Raw genomic sequence first — 21244 nt, 5'->3', positions numbered from 1 at the left:
CTCCTAATACTTGGCACAGGATTTCCTTAAATATTCCCTGGAGTTCCAGCACTGTATAGTCTGATATCTCTTGAGGAGACAAAGTGGAAGGAGGGTTTTAGTCAGACATCGTGAGAAGAATATTTTTAAATTTTCTCTGTTTCCTGAGTGATTGTGTTGCTGGCAGGCATACATTTTCAGTGCTTGAAATGCCAGTAACCATCATGTCTTTTTTCTGGGTGTACGGATTGTGACACTATTATTTTCTAAATCTGCAACGCGTTTGACAGATATGTTAGCTTCTCTTATATGCTGACTCTATTTTCATTTCTTCTGGATCAAAGACATATGTAATATCAGAGCCACTTAGGAACCCTGATATTACTACACTTCTTTAGTTTATTGTGTCTCTAAGCTTTCTGTCCTATAAAACAGCATATTATCCAATCTATGGGCACGTACTTCCCTTGGAAAGCATCACTGTTTTTCCATTCCTTTCCACCTCAAGATGCTCAGAGAACTCTCTCTCCTTGTACTGCACACATAAGGCAGTATACAACCGGGTGACTAAAGTGGGCTTGAAGGCCAAATGTGTCCCACAAACTCGTATAATACAGGGGAAGGTTCTTTGCTACTCAGCATAAGGTGGACATGACAGTGTTTGGGGGCCTAATAGACTTCCTGATTCTCAGTCCTGGCCCAAGCACAGATTAAACCAAACTGGGAGCTGCTCAAACTTGTGCCAGCTGGCTTTGATCACCTTAGGGACTATGTGATTGCTGGAGTGCACCATGCTTCAGCTGCTCCTGTTCCCTCCGAAATGCTTCCTGCACTGCACCAATGGCTGTAGGGAAGGAGGCATAGGAGATAGCACCACCTGCTCTAGTCTCGCATGGGGCTTCCTCCGTACCTGGTGACTTACAGGTGGTTTCTGCTTTCTGTGAACCTCTTGAGGTGTGAAAGGGAGTGGATCAGGACAGAGAATCTGCCCCATAAACGTTAGCGGCACTCATTTTTTGTGTGAAGTTGTAGCCTGTTGCATATATGATTATAGGTCCCAGCATACAATCCCCCACCTTGATCTAGGTAGCTAGACTCGGATAACGCATAATATACTAGGGTTCTCCACAGGTGAACCTCTGCATCAGAGGTAGGCAGCTGCAGCACACTTCTTGCTTTTTCCTGCAATTTAGGTGCGGTTCTTAGGCTCCTGGTAAGTTTGGATGCATCTGGTCTAAACAATTTAAAAAACAATAACACTGTAGGCTAGCAGCGCTGAAAGAGTGCTGTTTTTTCCCAGTTAATTCAGACTAACTGAGACATTATTATCGGCACTTGGCTTTAACTTCTAAGCCACACTAGGTAACTTTCTTTTCTAAAGCTCATCAATGTCTTCAACAGCAAATAACTCTAGAAACTCTGTTTTTAATCTTTTCTGAAGATTCTAGCCAAACTTTAAACACCATCCATGTTTTTGCCAAAAGTATGTTCCAGTTAATTTCCATTTAACTCCCATTGTCTCTGGATGCAGGAGTTAAAAGTTCTTACTCAGGACATCAATGCATTACACCACTGTACACACATCATAAGCATAGCAGATCATTTAAAACTGAATAAAGTGTTCCCCACTTTGTAACAGCCAAACAAGGGAAACCCTGTTCATTACACATACCTGCAAAAGAGAGACAAGTGGGTGAGGTAATACCTACTATTGGACCAACTTCTGTCAGTGAGGCACAAAACAGAGCTTTCACTAACAGAAGTTGGTCCAATAAAAGATATTACCTCACCCACCTTGTCTCTCTGATATCTTGGGACCAACGTGGCAACAACAACACCGCATACAACACACCTGCAAAGTCAGCTGTCCTGATCTTATTACTGCCTGCTCAACTAGAAGAAGCCTGATGGGTAGAACAAGGGAGAAATGAAATGCAGAGCAATTACAATAATAAACTTTAAAGAAAACCAATTAAGAGTGTTAATTTTCATGTACTGCACACCTCCATAGCATTACTGCATGCTAATGAAATTCTTGAGATGAGGGAGCATGAAGGGAAGGGAAAGATAAGTTGTTCAACATTCCAGGAACCTCTTTGTCCTTCCCAAAGCTGATCCCTTCCATTTCTCCCACTAACAAGTTACCTTCAAGATCAGATTGAATGGTTCGAGGAGTTGTGGGAATCTATAATCTCTTAGGCATCCCCAAAAGCTGTCCAGATCTAACAGCCTTAGAGTTCTATATACCTTTAGTGTCAAGCTAACCTAGTCATGAAAATAAAGAGAGGCACCTGTTCTGGTGAACAGCTTTTCTTTTCTGTCGGAGTATTCGGTGTTTGGCAGAATCCGTTCCTGTTCCATTCATGAGCTGTCCCCTATGCATGCGTTTAGTGTATTTCTTTTCTATATTTTTCTGTACTCAGTCATCATGCTCATCCCAGGAGAAGCTGCACCAGCTGCCCTTTCAGCCAACGGCCGATGAACTTCATTTCCTGACCAAGCATTTCAGCACTGAGAACATCACCGATGAGGAAGGACGTCATTCTCCAGCCATGCGGCCGCGATCTCGCAGTCTCAGGTGAGCTTTACATCCTACTCCTTGAATCTGAGACGTTGTTATGCATTGCCTTTCTGATATGTGTTTTCAATTGTAAGAGTAGTAATATGGAATTAGTGTTTTCTGCTGATTTTATAGTTATTTTAACCAACACCACCTCAGCCGCGCACACTCAAAAATGGATACAATTATTTTCTTGAGATTTGACATTCAGGACTTAAAGTGGATAAGTATTTTGTTTGTCTATTTGTACCATTATACTCTAAGATGATAATCCACAAGTGTCACACTTTAAATTTCCAATTTCGCTACTATTTGTGTGAATTTTGTTCCCAAGTGTTTCTCCTGTTACTGAATTTTGCTCCCTTGACTGTAGGAAACTGTTGCATTGTTGGAAAAGGTTGTCAGCACCAAGTCAACTTGAATGGATGTGAAAACTGTTAGTGTTGATGAAACAAAACACATTTAGTACCATTTCAGAAAGTCTGAAAGAGCACTTCTCTAACAGTGCTGGGAAATTTGTAGACAAGAAGTTAAAGCCATTTTTGCTATTGGTTGAGGGAACCTTGCTTAAAAATAGTAGTCAGCAATAGGGCTGTTTCCTAGTGCAGATGACATTTAGATGCAGACAAGCAGGGGCAGTTGGAATTTGACCCTTTCCTTACTGAACTCCACAACACTTTAGTGTCAGGGCAGAAGTATTAAGTAACTGCCATGCATTTATGTGTTGGGCTGGATTCGTTAAAGCTAGCACAGAGATGTGTAAATTACACAGCAGGGCCCTCTGTGCCACAAAAAGCACTCGCAGAAGGACATTTTTCTGCTGCTGCGTCCCTTTGTGATTCTCACCAGAGGATGGAGGAACAGCTTGAATTATCACATAGGATCCATAGGAGCTCTGCCAGATGGAGACACTGAATCAGTGCACTCAGCCAGGGACCTGTGCTGGATCTTACGTTTTCAGAAATCAGAGTAGGCTTGAGGTGACTCTGGGCCAATAACTGTTGACCACTTAAATACATTGTAAATATTACATTATTGCAGGGTTAAGTTGATTACTGTATGTTCTAAACCACGGTGCAGGTTACATGGTAATTGTTTGGATCAACTTAAGTGTAATTACGTAGCAATCTAGAAGAGCATGTAAGTGAAGTAAGTAGTTACACGTTTAGCCATTGTCCTCTATAAATCGCCATGTGATGAGAGACTAGTTACATGATTCGTACTAAATTGTTCAAATCTTTCCAACTAGTGTAATCCCATATAATTATTATTGCTGCCTTCCTTAATATTGGCTGTTGCTAATTAATGTACTTGTAGTGTTTAATTCATTATAGATAGGAAAGCTACTGTAGGTAGCAAAAATACATTTACAAAAGTAGTTGACGTCCCTTTCTAACATAGACTTATTACTGCTGGGATAATGATGCGTGGAACATCATTGCAAATGTAAGACTGTTGTAAAAATGGAAAAGAAGGCCCTAAATTTGTGTTCTGCTGTTAACATGGTTTATTAACACATTGGGAACATAATTTCAGGAATCAAAGGATCAGGGAAGTGTGCTCTATCACATTTATGAGCCTTAAGGTTTAAACAGTGGCAGGATTATATTAATATTGTAGTGTTCCATGAACTGTAAGACCCATTGAAATACAATGTCTGTTTTCTTCAGTAACTCTCAATATGAGAGTTATCAGTTCAGTTAGGATACCAAAATTTACAATAACAGCTAAATTTAAAAAATTTTAGATTCCTGGGCCTGATGACTCATCCCTTGGCTGGCGAAGGCTAGGAGCTATGTGGAGGGAATGCTGTGCATCGCTCCTCAGTGGCCGCTCCGGCCTATCAAACAGCAGTCTATTCTAGGCCTTGTCATCTCAGAGCAAGATCCCTTCAAATTGGGTGCCCTGGATAGCAACATTTGGGACGGGGGTGGGGGGGGTGGGGGGGGGATGAAAGGAGATACTTGATAAAGGATAGCCCCTTACCAAAAAAAAAAAAGGGAGGGGCGATGCAAGATTGGCATATTCATGATGATTATGCTTCTGCTTACATTCTGTTTGGTCCTTATTGACTTTTTTGCTTCTGGCGGAGCCCACACAGTTGCTCCTCAAAGCTAGCTCTTTTGGTGAGATTTTATAATGTCCAGTTTTTACTACTTGATTAGAAAACAAAAAAGCTGTTGGAGTTTGTCAAACATTAACCAGAAACTCACCTCAAACTTCTTATCTTAAGAGGCTTTTAATGGGCCCGGAGGCCTTATAGGATCACCTTTAGAAAAAGCTGATTCACACAATTTGTCAGATGCACTGTCTTAATTAATATAAAAAAGTTTATATTAATATGACTGACACATTAACATTTGAAAAAAAAACCTACAGTATGTGTATGATAACTAATTTTTAATTATGTTTTAAGGGTAAAATTTAAGCTTCATTGATATGAATGGAAGAATTAACATGTTTAGGTTTCCCGGTGCTGTGGTGTTCTTCTCTGAGAGTTGCTTCTATGCATTTCCACTTTTGGAAGCTAACGCTTCTAACATCAAGCTGTGAAACTGTATAAAAAAGCTGGATCCACAGGGTGGTGAAGGAACGCTCTCACACTAGGATGGTGTCATTAGCTCCATCCATGAGGTTGTGCACCCTCCCACCACCTCAGTTCCTTCACTGCCATCAGAGAGAGCTAAATGGAACTCTCCTGTGTCCATGATCTGGTTATCCTGTCATCATCTTATTGTTAGTTATAATTAGATAGTTGGGGCCACTTGTCTTGGATTATCCCGCAGGCTATATCCGGTTTCAAACATTGTAAGGGGTTCAGAAACTGAGCATCCTGCTCAAACACACGTTTGCCTGCAAGTGGCTCATGTAGTGTCTCAGTACACAATTTGCCATGCAGTCACTCCTTGGATGTGGAACGACAGACAAGATCGCAGGAGCACTTGGCTTCCGTCAGCATTCATCTAGACCATCCTAACACTCCTTCGGTAGTTTCAAGACCTATTTCTTTACTGAGGTCTTCTATAAAGAGAACTCAGATGCATTCTGTCACCTCATTTTGGCATGAAATCAGTCTCCCTCAGACAAATATCTTTTGGAACTGAGCTTCCCACAGTGCACCACAGACTCCATGAAAACAGACTGCTCCACCTCCATGGTTTACATTGGCATTGAAAACCCCCTCAGTGCAGTCAGTTGATACCATGAGGGAGAGACAAACTTCCTGATCTCCTTGTGACCCTGTTCCAGGGAAGAGAAAGCTTTCTGATTTGCAATGGGAGTCTAAGAAGAAAAAGAAGAGGAGGCATCGTTCCCCTTCTCCTCCAACAATGCATGCCATCATTGGAGACAACTTACCAACCTCAATGCTCCCTTTACATGCACCTCTCCTCAACTTGAGGCTAGATACCTTACCAGTGCACCTTCATCCAACATCATCCAGTTCCCCTCTCTTGACTGGGACACCTCCCTGAAAGCTTTTGGCTGTGCTTGTGCTTCTTGACTCTGTGCAGTAATATTCATCACTGGTATTGAGCCAAAACATCTTGAGCACAGGATCCCCTGGGAACAGACCACGTAAGCTTCACTGACTTGCTCCAGAGAACCTAGTCAGCTTACTTCACCAAAAGCTTCATCTGCCTGGGAAGACCTTATTCAGGGACCCCTTCTCCTGTTAAGGTGGCCTTGAATTCAGGAGTCAGTGAAGGCTTTGCTTGATGCCACCAAAACCTGCATGGCACCACCTTCGACACTGGCAATAATGTTGACATCAGTGCTTCTCCTGACACCAGAGGTACCCCTTTGGAGATGTGAGCTTTCCTGGTACCAGTCTTCTCTCCAGCATCTTCAAAGGCACCCATGTTTATATCCCTTATGAATCGTTTTATCATATTGAAAGTAACTTTGGAAGTTTATATAGATAGGGCTAAACTTTTTTGAACCCTTTTAAATTCTTGGCCTTGGTGATATTTCATGGCAGTGAGTTCCATAGGTTAATCATGCATTGTATTTGATAAAAAGGGAACATTTAAAAAAAATTTAAAATGTGTTGCCTTTCAATTTCACTGACCATCCCCTGGATCTCCTATTATGAGAAAAGGTAAAATCGGGTGTTCCTATTTGCCCTCCATACCGTTCATTATTTTACCTCTAGCATGCCTTCTGTCTAAGCAAAGCAATTTGAATCTTTCAATCTTTCTTTGTATGGAAAGTCTTCCCATACTTTTAATAATTTGTATTGCTTTTGTCTAAGCAATTTCTATTTCTGCTCTATCCTTTCTAAGATAAGTTGACCAAAATTGAACACACTTCTCCAGAAGACGATGTTCAATTGATTCATTTTATTTTTAGTATTTTTTCATCCTGTTCTTTATGTATCCTAACATTTTGTTTCCTTTCTTGACTGGTGTGCTGCATGTTGAGCAGAGATTTTCTTTGATCTGACCACAAATGCCAAGTCTTTTTCCCGAGTTGTTACAGTTAATTTAGTAGTTTTAGTAGTTCAAATGATTCCATCCAATGGACATTACCTTGTGTTTGTCAATATTTATCTGCCATTCTGCTAGCCATTCACCTTGTTTATTTAGATCGCTCTAAAGTTTTTCAGTCCTCTCCAGTCTCGACTACCTAAATAACTGTCTAATCTGTAAACTTTTCCACTTCACTGTTGTTCCCCATTTCTAGATGATTAATAAATATATTAAGAATTACTGATCCTATGGCCACACCACTGTTAACGTTTTGCCATGTTGAAAGTTGACCACTTATTCTTACTCTACTTTCTGTCTAATCTAACCATTACCTCTCCCCGTGAGACTACTTAGTTTTCATAAGTCACTTGTGACTTTGTCAAGGGCTTTTGGAAAGTTCAGATAAATTTTTGTTGACTGGTTCCCCTTTTTCCAAAATTTTGTTAACATGCTCAAATAATTCTAATATATTAAAGAGGTCTGGTTTCTGTCCTAGTACAAATCTTTTGGAGAAAACTAATTCTTGTTTCCCCAGAAATTTGTGTTAGAATCAGTTATTTTCTCTGCTAACAATCTTGACTTGTTAGAAGTAATATATTAAATCATATTGCATGTTCATAAGAAACAAATAGCAGGGCAACAAAACGTTAGTCTGAATTGTATGCCACAATCTAAAACCAGCTGCAAATAATTTTCATCCATGGACTAAAAATAATATGGGGCTTATGTAAAATAAATACAATAAACAAAAAAAAGTAACATGCCAGATTTCATATAAATAATATTATGCTTATGGCAAACTCAGAAATGGGCTTGCAAAGCATTCTGCAAAAAACTCTGCATGCACAGATTCGGGCCAGCCGTCCTGTTTGTTCCCAGAACTTTGGCAACAGGAGTATTGCTGTGAAATAGCTGTAATCTAGAAAAGTTGTTTTTTATTCTAACTTGCACTGGGGCACTCCAGGTATACCACTTTGCCTCAGAATTTCCTTACTCAGTGGTATCACAGCAATTGTCCGTTCAAACAGGAACAGAATTTACCAGCTGCATGGTTGTGATTAGGCAGCAAGTGATTCTTGAATAAATATTCACGAGTAAATCTTAAATTTCACATTTAATTTTCTGTACTTTTTTCCTTGCAATATACTCCCACATCCTCTAAAACATTACCTAGTCGTGGTCTTAGCTTAGTATTCTGTCTTCTTTCTCTGCCCTGTTTTTGTTTTTTGCAGTGTGTGTATTTGATCATCCACAACAAAGGCACAGAAACAAAGAATGATGTAGTATTAAGTTTGAAATATGACATGGCTTCCAACAGCTATACACAATAGGTCTGTCAAATGCTACTCAAGGCACTTGTATCCAGTGTCTCTGTTGTGTCTCTTTAACACTGCACATCTTGCTTTCTGTGAGTTTGAACGTGTAAGTGGTATGTGAATTCTCTAGATAATGTTCTTTCATATAATCTTGTATGTTGGTAAAATTCACAATTTAGGGGACCGATCCTGCTCCTATTGAAATATTACTTAGTTATTGACTTCACAGGAAACAGGATCAGGCCTCAAGGATTTTTATTTTATGCACATATGTCTCTGTGGATTTATAACATTCTCTTTGTTCCTGTTAAAATTCTTTTTAGTATCAATGACAAAAGATTAAGGCATATGTTTTTAATGGTTTCCTGAGCAAACTGAGTTTAGAAAGGTGGTGTTATGCATACATCCTCATTAGATCTTCTCTCTCTGAAAGGGGTGAGACAGAAAAGATCATAGGTTTGAACTCCTCTGCATTTTTCTAATAAATGCAGCTGTCAAACTGAGAGAAAAATGACATATTAGGAAATATTTCGCTTTCATTTAGTCCCTTCTGCACCACAGGTTTCTAAGGCTTCATTTATCAATAGAAGTGTCACTCCCGGGAATAGCTGCATATTTGCCATTTTTCAATTTATACAGATTCACGAATATGTATTTTGAAAGGCAGAAATCCAGATACCTGTGTTGGCGAGATGTGCCACTTAAGGTCTGTTGGAACGTAATTTCACAAAGGGGGAAGTGAAACTGAGGTAGTTTTTCATTCTGCTAGTGACCTTAAAGGGACAGATATTATTCTCCTAATGTCTGCTCTGCTGAAATGGAAAACTCACAGACAATAAACAAATCACCCCCCATTGACCCTCACAGAACACAGAGAGAAGAACCTCCTACCCTTCTATATTAAAATGTTATGCATGCACACGAAGTTTCACCACTTTGAAAGAAAATAATGCATTACCTTGTGAAGCTTGGCTTTCTAATATTGAATGTGAAATTATATTATACAGTATATTTGACTAAAGCTGCTGTATCTCAAATAGATGCCATGTCAATAAAGATATCAGAACTAACTTTATTCACGATATTAAAATTCCTTTACAATTCCCCCACGCTGGATTCAGTTAGCTGAATGGTTCTGGTTTTTCTTTTTGCTTGGTAATCTGTCTCCAAGGTGTTATAAAATAACCTGTTTTGTCTGCCTGATAGCCTTTGGTTAGTCAGTTATCTACGTAATTACTTCTGTAGTTTCCCAGACTAAAGCTCAACATAAAATGCTATAGTGCAATATATTACATCACAATCTTGCCATAGTGAATTAGACATTTAATTTGACATGTTATATTGGGAGGATTTGTTTTCAATGGTAATTTGGAAGTTGATCAGAGTTTATCGCTGCCTTTTGTGTGCTCTGTCATTCTGGATAGAGAGAGGGGAATTCATCAGCAGCTGGGCCGGAGGACGGGGGGAAGGGGTGGAGGTGTGTGGGGCAGGGAAGCTACCAGTGCACAAGAAAGTGAGAATTAAGAGGTGTTGAGGGGAGGAGTTTTCTTTTTTGGTAAAATAGAAAGCTTTTGCAGAAGGAAGATGGGGACTCACTGTGTATTTCAGAATTGTCAAGAACATAACCAAGGGGCTCTCAAGGAAAACACTGAATAATATTCAGTGACATTTTTGTCTACACAGCATGTTTTTTCTATATTTCTATCCCTCTTTTTATATTATTAAAGGCATCTTGGAGAAAAAAACAGGATTTTTGTTCTTATGGCCCTGATCCTGCAAACTCTTACATCTTGAACCTGAGAATCAACACATTTGCTTAATTGGATTTTAATGTGCTACTTGTAGCAGTGAAGGTAAGCATGCGCACAAGTGTTTTTAGGATCATGGCCAAAGACTCAACCATATTCCTGTGGCTTATGCCCCACTGAAGTCATGAAGAAAGGATGATGATTTCAAGTGGGGAACAGAATCAGGTATAGATGAAGTGTAAGAAATAAATGTCGTATTTTGACTCAAACATGTTTTGTAATGAGATGGAAGAATAAATATAGAAAATGAGACATATAGAGGAACTTAAGAACATAAGAATGGCCATACTGGGTCAGACCATTGGTTCATCTAGCCCAGTATCCTGTCTTCCAATAGTTGCCATACCAGATGCTTCAGAGAGAATTTAGGGTGATCCATTCCCTGTTGTCCAGTCCCAGCTTCTGGCAGTCGGAAATTTAGGGACATCCAGGGTATGGGGTTGCGTCCCTGACCATCTTGGCTAATAGCCATTGATGGCCCCATCCTTCATGAACTTATCTAATTCTTTTTTGCACCCAGTTATATTTTTGGGCTTTACAACATCTCCTGGTCACGAGTTGCATGGGTTGACTGTGTGTTGTGTGAAAAAGCACTTCCTTATGTTTGTTTTAACTTGCTCCTAAATTCTCTTTATATTTTTAAAAGTTCTTTCTATGGTGTTAATAGCTCTTTACATTTAAATGTAATTAAACTTCACTTTATTACAGTTCACACATTTATATATCTCAATCGGTGTATATTTCATCATTTGAAATAAAATTTCTCTAAGATATTCGGCATTCATATTAATAAGCATATTGTCTTCAGGAAGAATTTCAAAGGAAATATTCTGCTTTGGCTGATTAACTGTAGAATGTCCCAATCTGTTTTTATTTTCCTCTCTAAAATAACTGTTCTCTGGCAATTGATTTGGACTGAAGTATATTTACTCAGTAACAAGTGTCATACCTTAATAAAAGCAGGACACAATGTAATTCATGACACTTTGATGGAAGTGTCTCAAAAGTAAGAGATTGTTCTTGCTTCCTTCCATGAATTAAGAGAGTAACATTTCCTATGTTGCATTGAAAACATGCTGTTCCCAGGACAATGTTTTTGCCTTTAAATAGCTTTGCTACAGAGTAGTAGCTCTAAAAAATGCAGGGTTTCAGATATATTTGTTCCTTTCAGAGAGACACATTTCACCCATCATAAGAAACATTTAAATGATCTGTTTGAGTTGATTTAGGAGAGAAATAATTGTATCTTTTAACATAGAGAATATATATTTAACAAGATGTATACTCTTAAAATCATAAAAACAAATAACCATGTAATGTTTTATAATGGAAGTCACAGTTTATTTTGAAAATAAAAACAGTGAAACCAGAAAAATGAAGCCGTAGCATGCTGCAGGCAATCAGGTAACTGAGTGTGTAATTAATTTGTATCTGCATTACCTCATTCAGCCTTTGGCTCTTCTTAACCATGGAATGAGTCACAGCATTACACACCAACATCAGATGTGATGAAATGAGATGCAACTAATCTTTTGAATGTAACCAAGCTGTAATACAGACTTAGCTTCCGTCTGGATTTAGTGTCCTGTTTTCCAGTGTCTTCAAGAAGCTTGCTAACTTGTGAAAGTGTAATACATATTATTGTGTAATGTGTGCACTGAGTGGTGTTAATAAAAATATATAATTTGGTGTGAATAACGTTGTAACTCCTAGTGTCTTGCTTCACTTTACAGTGTCCCCTTTTAACATTACAGACTCTGGAGGGAACTGAGCTCTCCTCCTTCAGGGTCTCTGAATGTTGCCAGGGAAGGCTAAATGAAAATGTGTGGTAATGTGGGAAATATGGAGGACCACACCACTGGGAACAGTACAACAGTTAAAACTGGATTTATAAACCTATGCATAAGTTTTAAATGTCAATATATTTGATGATGTCTTCACTTTGAAAAGAATTTGTATTTTTAATTGATGTTAAACTTCTAGTGAAGACAAGGCAGTTCGTAGTTTTCGACCTACTAACTCTTGTGAAAACTACAAATTGCCTTCTCTTCAGGAGGATTTTAACCTGAGTTAAGACCATTCCTTTTTTTTGTAGGGAAGATAAGGCCATGATAGCCATATCTGATCTGAGCAGCACACTGACAACGGCTGTTTGGGGTTTTTTTTACCATCTATGTAAAGCTTATGAATTATGAATATATTTTTTTCTCTTCAGTCCTGGTCGTTCCCCGATTTCCTTTGACAGTGAAATAGTAATGATGAATCATGTGTACAAAGAAAGGTTTCCGAAGGTAAGGACCAATGTATTGAACAATTTATTCAGTAAAAGTATTAAGCAACACCATTTAGAAATCAATTCATAAGCACTTACTTAAGAGAGATCCAGTTGCTTATATATAGTTTCTAAGCAGTGTAGTTTGTTCAGACTTTGCAGACATGCTCATCCTCTGTTTTTCACTTTAATCTCACAATTGAGAAAACAGAATTTATGTTGAGGACGGCTGATGGAAAACTTTAAAAAGCATCCTGGTTCGTGATTGCTATGTATGTTTCCTATTTCCTGAATTCCTCTTCCCTTTCCCTATTTATAATAAAAAGGAATGTGCATGAAGATAGGAACTTTTTTGCTAAGAGCTCTTGCTCCCACTGCTTAATCCTGATTTAAAGTAATCACCTTTGTTTTGTTACATCGCAGTTGATTATGGTCAGGGTCCCTGTGTACTCTGCAACAATCTTGACCTAAATTATTCTTCAAGACCCTTGCATTCTGTGACACTCCAGTGCTGGAAGCTGGAAACTCTGCAGCAGTTTCAAATACATTTTAAAAATTAATTATATGTGAAAATAAATAATACAATCCTCAGTACTCCCTCTATAATTTAATTCTGTTTATTTTACAGTGATAAAAACTTTCTCATTTTTAATATGTTACAGAATTTTATATTGAAAATGCAGAATTGTATTTTGGAAACTTCACAGGATAAACCGGAGGTTTGGGCTGTTGTGTAGGTGACAATTGGGCCTTTTGGCATGTGGAAAGCAGTGGAAGGTAGTTTAGATTTTGAGATAATCACATTACTTGAATATTAAAATGATCAGCAGTGAAATAGTTTAACAATGGTTAAACTTAAATTTGCATAATCTGATTTCAAAGTTAACACCTCATTGAGATGAGTGGAGCAGTTGTTATGAGCTGTGTGGAGTCTAGGAAACTTGGGACCTTCAAGTCTCTGCTATTGCAGCTGCCCCAATGATAGATGCTGCAGCAAAGACAGGACTTACATGCACATAATGGTAAAAATAAAAACACCGGTATCTTGCCTATCCTACAGCTATCATTGGTGGATAATTTTTTAAATTGTAAACACTGTCACATTATGGGTGTCTCTGACATTTGGTGCTTTAATTGCCATTTTAATTTTTAGTCAATGATATGAAAAGTTTCTAAAACTGTGTAATAAATTTAATATTAGGATTCCCATTCTTTAAGCACAGCACAGGGATACAGAATCAGAGTTGAGGTTTTTATGGATCCTTAACACTGAATGTTCTGACTTTCAAAAACTTGGATTTTTTACTACATGATTCTAATTATGTTTAAGTTAATTTACATGTCATTACAACCAGAAAGCTTAGTTTGTAGTATTTTTTTTCTGTGAATTCTAATATAACTGAGTTTCCTTGAACAGTCATACTTTTTGGCAATGAAAAAGTACATCAGTTAGCATCCTGTCTCTTCACATTTACATGTCAGGATAGCAAAATTTGAATAAGTTTAAGTCTTCTTTTTATTCTTTGCTTTTAGGCCACAGCACAGATGGAGGAACGGCTGGCTGAGTTTATTGCTTCTAATGCTCCAGAGAAAGTGCTGCAATTAGCAGATGGGGTCCTAAGCTTCATTTATCATCAGGTTATTGAGCTGTCCAGAGACTGCCTGGATAAATCACGTGAAGGACTTATTACTTCCCGGTACTTTTATGAGCTGCAGGAGAACTTGGAGAAACTCCTACAGGATGTAAGTGTGCTCAGAAAATATATAATATGTTGCTTTGATTAAATCTTTAACAATAAATAAAACCTTGAATTTTGGGAGAGCAAGTACGTTTCAATGGGTAGGACACCAGGTGCAGAGTTAGGAGACCAGTGTTAACATTAGAGTATGCCACTGATGTACCATGTATATTTGGGCAAATCATTTGATCCCTGTACTCCAATTTTACAAAAATCAAGAAATGTACATGAATGAGTTGACGGAGACTTCTCCCTTTAGTGAAAATTGGGCTCAACCAGGTAAAAGAAATTGCTTTACTTTCATGTACTTTAAGAATCTGGATGACTTATTAATGAGGATAATACCTTGAAGGAATAAAAACATCATAGTTTATAGTGTTGCTATAAATATTTTTTTCATAAAGGATTTTCTAAAGTTGAACTTTATTCATTTGTTTTTTTAATTCTGCAGTGTATTTTGTAGCATTTAAAGTATTAACAAAAACACAGGATGATGCAAACTTTAATAAATGTTTATTGCACTTCAACTATTCAAACAAAATCGCTGTTTCCTATCAAATAAGAGAAATATTTGATAAAACTATCCCTAGAAGTTAATGTTTGTATGTCAGTGCAAATGCCTGTTTTACCTCTATGTAAGCTGGACTGGAATTTTGCTGATGCATTTTGATGGAGAGAACAAATTATAAGGATCAAAAGAATATGGCATAGCTGTCATGATGGGTTTGTCGATAGGTCTATTTGTTACCATAGTGTAGGTTTTGGCTTGGGAACAACTTACTAACTCTTGCTTCTTGGTTAGGGAGCAGTTGAGCTGGAATATTGTGGAGGTAGCGATGCCTATAGTCTCCATATCTTGGAAGATCACAGGTGCTGCTGAGTGATGTAAGGAAGGAAGAGATGAGCTAAGTTAGTTGAAATACAATTAGTTCATTCTCTGTTGGGTTTTGTATATGTTCTGTGGAGCTGTATAGATATTTCCCTTAGCAGTTTGCAGATCCCATGGTGTGAATTCTAGCAATTTGTATACCGTTGCCATTCTTTCCAGGTAATAGAACTATACATGAGAAAATGGTGATCAAGATTAAAAGGGTTTCAGAGTGGTAGCCGTGTTAGTCTGTATCAGCGGGGAAAAAAAACAACAAAAAAAAGAGGAGGACTTGTGGCACCTTAGAGACTAACAAATTTATTTGGGCATAAGCTTTCGTGGGCTAAAACCCACTTCATCGGATGCACCCATAAATTTGTTAATCTCTAAGGTGCCACAAGTACTCCTCATTTTTTCTTTTTTTTTTTTTTTCAAGATTAAAAAGCTGTGCAAAATACTAGGAACCCTTACTCATATTAGCAACCTCCTTTTGAAGACAGAGCTCCTCTTGATATGTGTTGTAATTACTTGGGAGAGAAAACTTAAGTTTGTCTTCATAAAGATCTTCCATTACAAAGAGGAGAATTCTGACAACACAAGAGTCTAAGGGGATGCCTGGTGATGGTATCTGTGAGGTTTTTTAAAATGTCACTTATTTATGTTAAAACTAACTACTATGAATATAACATTTCAGTGGTATGTTGATTTTTATAATGATCTTAAATATCGTGTTGTTTATCTTGTATTTTGCTTACACAATTTAGTCTAACTCATACTTTTTTCAGTTAATGTTCCTTCTCTTAAGGGTATGCATTAATTACTAGGAGGTGCATTGGTGGTAAAGCCCTCAGAGATAACCGTGTGACATTTGCAAGTAACAACAGTTAACCTTTTTTTTTTTTTTTCCCTGAGGATGTAGCAAAGCAGAGGAGTGTGTTAATTATTTATTGGTAAGTGAATTTGTAGCATTCAGGAAAGTGACATGAAGACTAGTTATTAAATACTGTCCAGGAATGCCATTGCCAGTGAGTTCTCCTTCCTAGAGCTATGTGGCTGGATTGTCATTAAAAGAGTTCCCAGACACCATCTGAGATGCTTGTGTGTTTGGAAGTTTAGTTCAGCACAAAAGTAGGATGTGTCTTTATGGTCCAGGGCAAGTGTCCCAAATTTCAATAGCAAATACAGGCTTTACTACAATCACAGCTAGTCTTGGTGTCATATTGTTTGCAAGCTATTGGCTCCATCACACAGAGCCCTGGATATGATCAGATGAGCACACTTCCACATGAGCTCTTTAGCCCTTCATAGAATCATAGAATATCAGGGTTGGAAGGGACCCCAGAAGGTCATCTAGTCCAACCCCCTGCTCGAAGCAGAACCAATTCCCAGTTAAATCATCCCAGCCAGGGCTTTGTCAAGCCTGACCTTAAAAACCTCTAAGGAAGGAGATTCTACCACCTCCCTAGGTAACGCATTCCAGTGTTTCACCACCCTCTTAGTGAAAAAGTTTTTCCTAATATCCAATCTAAACTTCCCCCACTGCAACTTGAAATGTGCATCTGAATGAGTGTAGAATTGGTAGACTTACAGAAACTTTTGTTGCTATATCCCTCTGTCAGGCTGCCCCTCAGGTGGTGTCAGAATGACAAGACCTGATAACCCACAGTGGAAAAAGCTGACCAGAGATTCCAGTCTGTAGGAATGGAGGGGTTGTATCTCACCAAAGAAGTTGTCCAGGAGTGATGGTCTTTAAAAGGAAATGTGAAAATTAGACTAGACTAGAAATGTGAGCAGCTCAAGCTTCCAGTGCAAGCTAAGCAACACCTCAGTGTGGGTCCAGTTAGACAATGCAACCATAGCTCTTTAGAGCAACTGACAAGGAGGCACAAGAAGCAAAGATTTCACTGAAGAGTTTCACCTACTGATGACTTCTGTAGAAAAAAATCTATCAACCACTCGCATAGCTCAAGACCTAAGCTATGAGGCAGATGAGTTAACAGGCAACAGATATACACAAGAAAATGGGAACTCAGTTTCAGTTTCAGCTATGTCTCTGGTGGGTAAATCCACAGCTAAGCTGTAAGTAAATCCACAGCTAAGTGCCGACACCACACTCAGTAGAGCAGAACTTTATAATGTCATATATATTTCCACACCTGTCCTCTTATAGGCAGGGTGTTCCAGAAGGTAGGTAAGATCCCAGGGGAAGCAAGCCTAAGGGGAAAAACAGTTTAAGAGAGTTAGCAGTTTTTTAGAGAGACATTAAGGATACAAGAGCAAACACTCCCAATGCGTAGGAAAGATAGGAAGTATTGCAAAAGACCACTGTGGCTTAACCAAGAGATCTTCAGTGATCTGAAACTCAAAAAGAGTCCTACAAAAAGTGGAAACTAGGTCAAATTACAAAGGCTGAATATAGACAAATAAACACAAGTATGTAGAGACAAAATTAGAAAGGCCAAGGCACAAAACGAGATTAAATAGCTATAGACATAAAGGGTAACAAGAAAACATTCTACAAATACATTAGAAGCAAGAGGAAGACCAAGAAAAAGTTAGGCTCATTATTCAGTGAGCGGGGCGGAAAACAATAACAGAAAATGTGGAAATGGCAGAAGTGCTAATTGACTTTTTTGTTTCAGTTTTTACCAGAAAGGTTAGTAGCAATTGGACATCTAACATAGTGAATGCCAGTGAAAATGAGGTAGGATCAGAGGCTAAAATATGGAAAGAAAAACTTAAAAATTACTTAGACAAGTTAGATGTCTTCAAGTCACCTGATGAAATACATCCTAGACTACTCAAGGAGCAGACTCAGGAGATATGAGTCATTAGTGATTATGTTTGAAAAGTCATGGAAGGCGGGAAGGATTATAGAGGACTGGAAAAGGGCAAATATAGTGCCAATCTATAAAAAGGGAAATAAGGACAACCCAGGGAATTACAGATGAGTCAGTGTAACTTCGTTACCTGGAAAGATAATGGAGCACATCATTAAGCAATCAATTTGGAGACACCTAGAAGATAATGAGATAAGTAACAGTCAATAGGGATTTGTCAAGAACCCTGGAAGCACTGGAATGCGTTACCTAGGGAGGTGGTGGAACCTCCTTCCTTTGAGGTTTTTAAGGTCAGGCTTGACAAAGCCCTGGCTGGGATGATTTCTTTGGGGATTGGTTCTGCTTTGAGCAGGGGGTTGGACGAGATGACCTCCTGAGGTCCCTTCCAACCCTGATAGTCTATGATTCTATGTCAGACCAACCTAATCACTTTCTTTGACAGAGTAACAAGCCTTGTGGATGGGGGGAAGCGATAGATGTGGTATATCTTAACTTTAGTAAGGCTTTTGATACTGTCTCATAAATATAAAGCATGACCTCCTCATAAACAAACTAAAGAAATACAGCCTAGATCAGTGGTTCTCAACCTATTTACCATTGTGGGCTGCATCAAATACTACTTGTACGGCCTTGAGGATGTCACATGGGCCACAGCTGTGTGCTGATTGGTCCGCAAGCGGCCCATAGGCTGCAGGTTGAGAACCACTGGGCTAGATGAAGCTACTATAAGGTGGGCGCATAACTGGTTGGAAAATCATTCCCAGAGACTAGTTATTAGTGGTTCACAGTCAAGCTGGAAGGGTGTATAGAGTTGGGAACAGTTCTGGGTCCAATTCTGCTCAATATCTTCATCAGTGATTTAGATAATGATATAGAGAGTACACTTATTAAGTTTACGAATGATACCAAACTGGGAGGAGTTGCAAGTACTTTGGAGGATAGGATTAAAATTCAAAATGATCTGGACAAACTGGAGAAACAGTGCAAAGTAAATAGGATGAAATTGAATAGGGACAAATGCAAAGTACACCACTTTGGAAGGAACAATCAGTTGCACACATACAAAATGGGAAATGACTGCCTAGGAAGGAGTACTGCAGAAAGGGATCTGGGGATCATAGTGGACCACAAGCTAAATATGACTCAAAAGTGTAGCACTGTTGCAAGAAAAGCGAACATAATTCTGGGATGTATAATGGGAGTTTTGTAAGCAGGACACGAGAAGAAATTCTTCAGTTCTACTCTGTGCTGATTACGCCTCAACTGGAGTATTGTGTCTAGTTCTGGATGCCACATTTCAGGAAAGATGGGGACAAATTGGAGGAGTCCAGGAAAGAGCAACAAAATTATTAAAGGTCTAGAAAGCCTGACCTATGAGGGAAGACTGAAAAAATTGGGTTAGTTTAGTCTGGAGAAGAGAAGACTGAGAAGGGACAAAAGTTTTCAAGTACATAAAAGGTTGTTACAAGGAAGAGGGAGGAAAAAAATGTTGTTCTTAACTTCTGAGGATAGGACAAGAAGTAATGGACTTAAATTGCAGGAAGGGAGGTTTAGGTTGGACATTAGGAAAAACTTCCTAACTGTCAGGGTGGTTAAGCACTCGAATAAATTGCCTAGGGAGGTTGTGGAATCTCCATCATTGGAGATTTTTAAGAGCAGGTTAGACTGGACTGATGACCTTTCAAGATCCCTTCCAGTCCTATGATTCTGTGATTACCAGGTCCTCAAGGAATTGTATCATGATGACTGCAGAGTGGCTGAGGTTCTGTTGGTATCCCAGAGCTGGTGAACTTGTCAATGGATGCATTATTTCACTTCCTAATAGCAGTGATTTCTGAATCAGGGACTTCTTATTCCTAAAGATGCATCTTGCTTCAGGTTTATGCCTTAGTTCTTGAAAGGGATAACCTCGAGAGAGGGCCTTGGCGACAAGTCGTCGTAACCAGGATGTATTCTTTCAAACAGTCAACCTCCATGAAGACATGCTACTACTACCACCACTGCCAGCACTTCCTCCTCCTCCTCCTCCTCCTCTTAATTTTACTGTGGTAGCACTAAGAGAGCCAATCATAGACCAGGACCCTATGTGAGCATACGGAAACCTTTGCTGTCTGATACATTAAACTCAAATATCAATCCTACACTTCTCTGGGCAAGAGAGACCCTGTAGTACTCAAACGGTGGACTGGATTTGGGAATTAATGCCATCGCTTATCAACTCTTTAGCAATGGTGGTATTCTGCAGCGATGTCAACAACATGCCACTCAGAGTTCAGTCAGATATCAATAGATGTCACAAGGAAGTTCATAGATTCCAAGGCCAGAAGGGACCATTGTGATCATGTACTCTGATCTGTCATATAACACAGAACACAGACCTTCCCCAAAATAATTCCTAGAGCAGATCTTTTAGAAAAATATCCAGTCTTGATTTTAAAATTGCCAGTTGATAATTGAAACCAAATATCAAACCTCTTGTATGCTCTCACTTGGCCTAGTTTAAGCTATTTAAAAGGGTATCGCTTCATTGACCATCAAAGTACTATTTCTGGTGGCATGCTGCTGGGCTAGGATATCTGGAATGCAGCATAATCTCCCAAGGAAAGTGGAGAAGCTCCATCAGTTGGATCTTTTACATCTAGATCCAACAAATACACTTGAAAATGTTCAGTGGAGACCAATCCAGCATTGTCAGGGAGAGGGATTGAGGATGTAATAGGTTCTTTCCATCTCTGTCTTCTCTGATTGAATGAGACTATTTTTTATATTTAGAGGGGTTTTTTAATGGTGAATTTAAAAGCCCTATTGTGAGTCTCTTTTCTCTTATGGAAACAAGACCTACCCTTTGCTGTAACATCTGAAAGGACATTCCTAGGGTTCCCTTCTAGCAACAGCACTGGGGAGGAAATGAAAGGCAGCCCAGTTCCTGCAGTCAGCTGGGCATGAGGATCATGATCCAGCATCCCCCACCTGCATAATTCTGAGGTAGTTTGCTAAAAAGAAGAGCAGAGAGAAAGAATGGGCAAACTCTCCTCCCCCCCAGCAAAAAAACAAAAAAACCCATCCTCATTTTGGAGAAAGGAAGCAGACACCCATGCCCCTGTCTCCACAAAGAGATAAACTGGCAGGCAGAGATCGCGTTTGGGGCAAGCACACATCCCCGCAATACCTCAGAGTTCAAGGAGCAGCAGGAAGAACTATAACTGGCTTTGCTGTCTCTAGACGCTGCCCACCTGGGCTTTGAATTCTCCCACATACAGCTTTTCTCCTCCCTAGTAGAGCAGCCCTTTGTACTGTCAAAGTTTGGGGCTGGGGGAAATGAACTGAGACTGGCCTTTTCCTCTCCCCACCTTTAAGGTCACCCTCAGATCTGGGGAGGTCGACCCTGCCCTG

The 21244-nt window shown here is 39.1% G+C and overlaps 1 protein-coding gene across 11 annotated transcripts in view; it reads left to right on the top strand.

The window, feature by feature from the left end:
* The window catches only part of MAST2 (microtubule associated serine/threonine kinase 2), a 388408-nt gene that overhangs the window by 314821 nt on the left and 52343 nt on the right, over nucleotides 1–21244 (top strand). For all 11 annotated transcript variants that reach the window (XM_073357842.2, XM_073357843.2, XM_073357841.2 and 8 more), the window contains 3 exons: nucleotides 2403–2557; nucleotides 12348–12423; nucleotides 13938–14147. In XM_073357842.2, coding sequence (XP_073213943.1) covers nucleotides 2403–2557; nucleotides 12348–12423; nucleotides 13938–14147 — 441 coding nt within the window. The remainder of the gene's footprint in view (nucleotides 1–2402; nucleotides 2558–12347; nucleotides 12424–13937; nucleotides 14148–21244) is intronic.

Source organism: Lepidochelys kempii, chromosome 8, assembly GCF_965140285.1.
Source record: "Lepidochelys kempii isolate rLepKem1 chromosome 8, rLepKem1.hap1, whole genome shotgun sequence".
NCBI lineage: Eukaryota > Metazoa > Chordata > Testudines > Cheloniidae > Lepidochelys > Lepidochelys kempii.
This window is presented reverse-complemented; position numbering and strand designations above follow the sequence as displayed.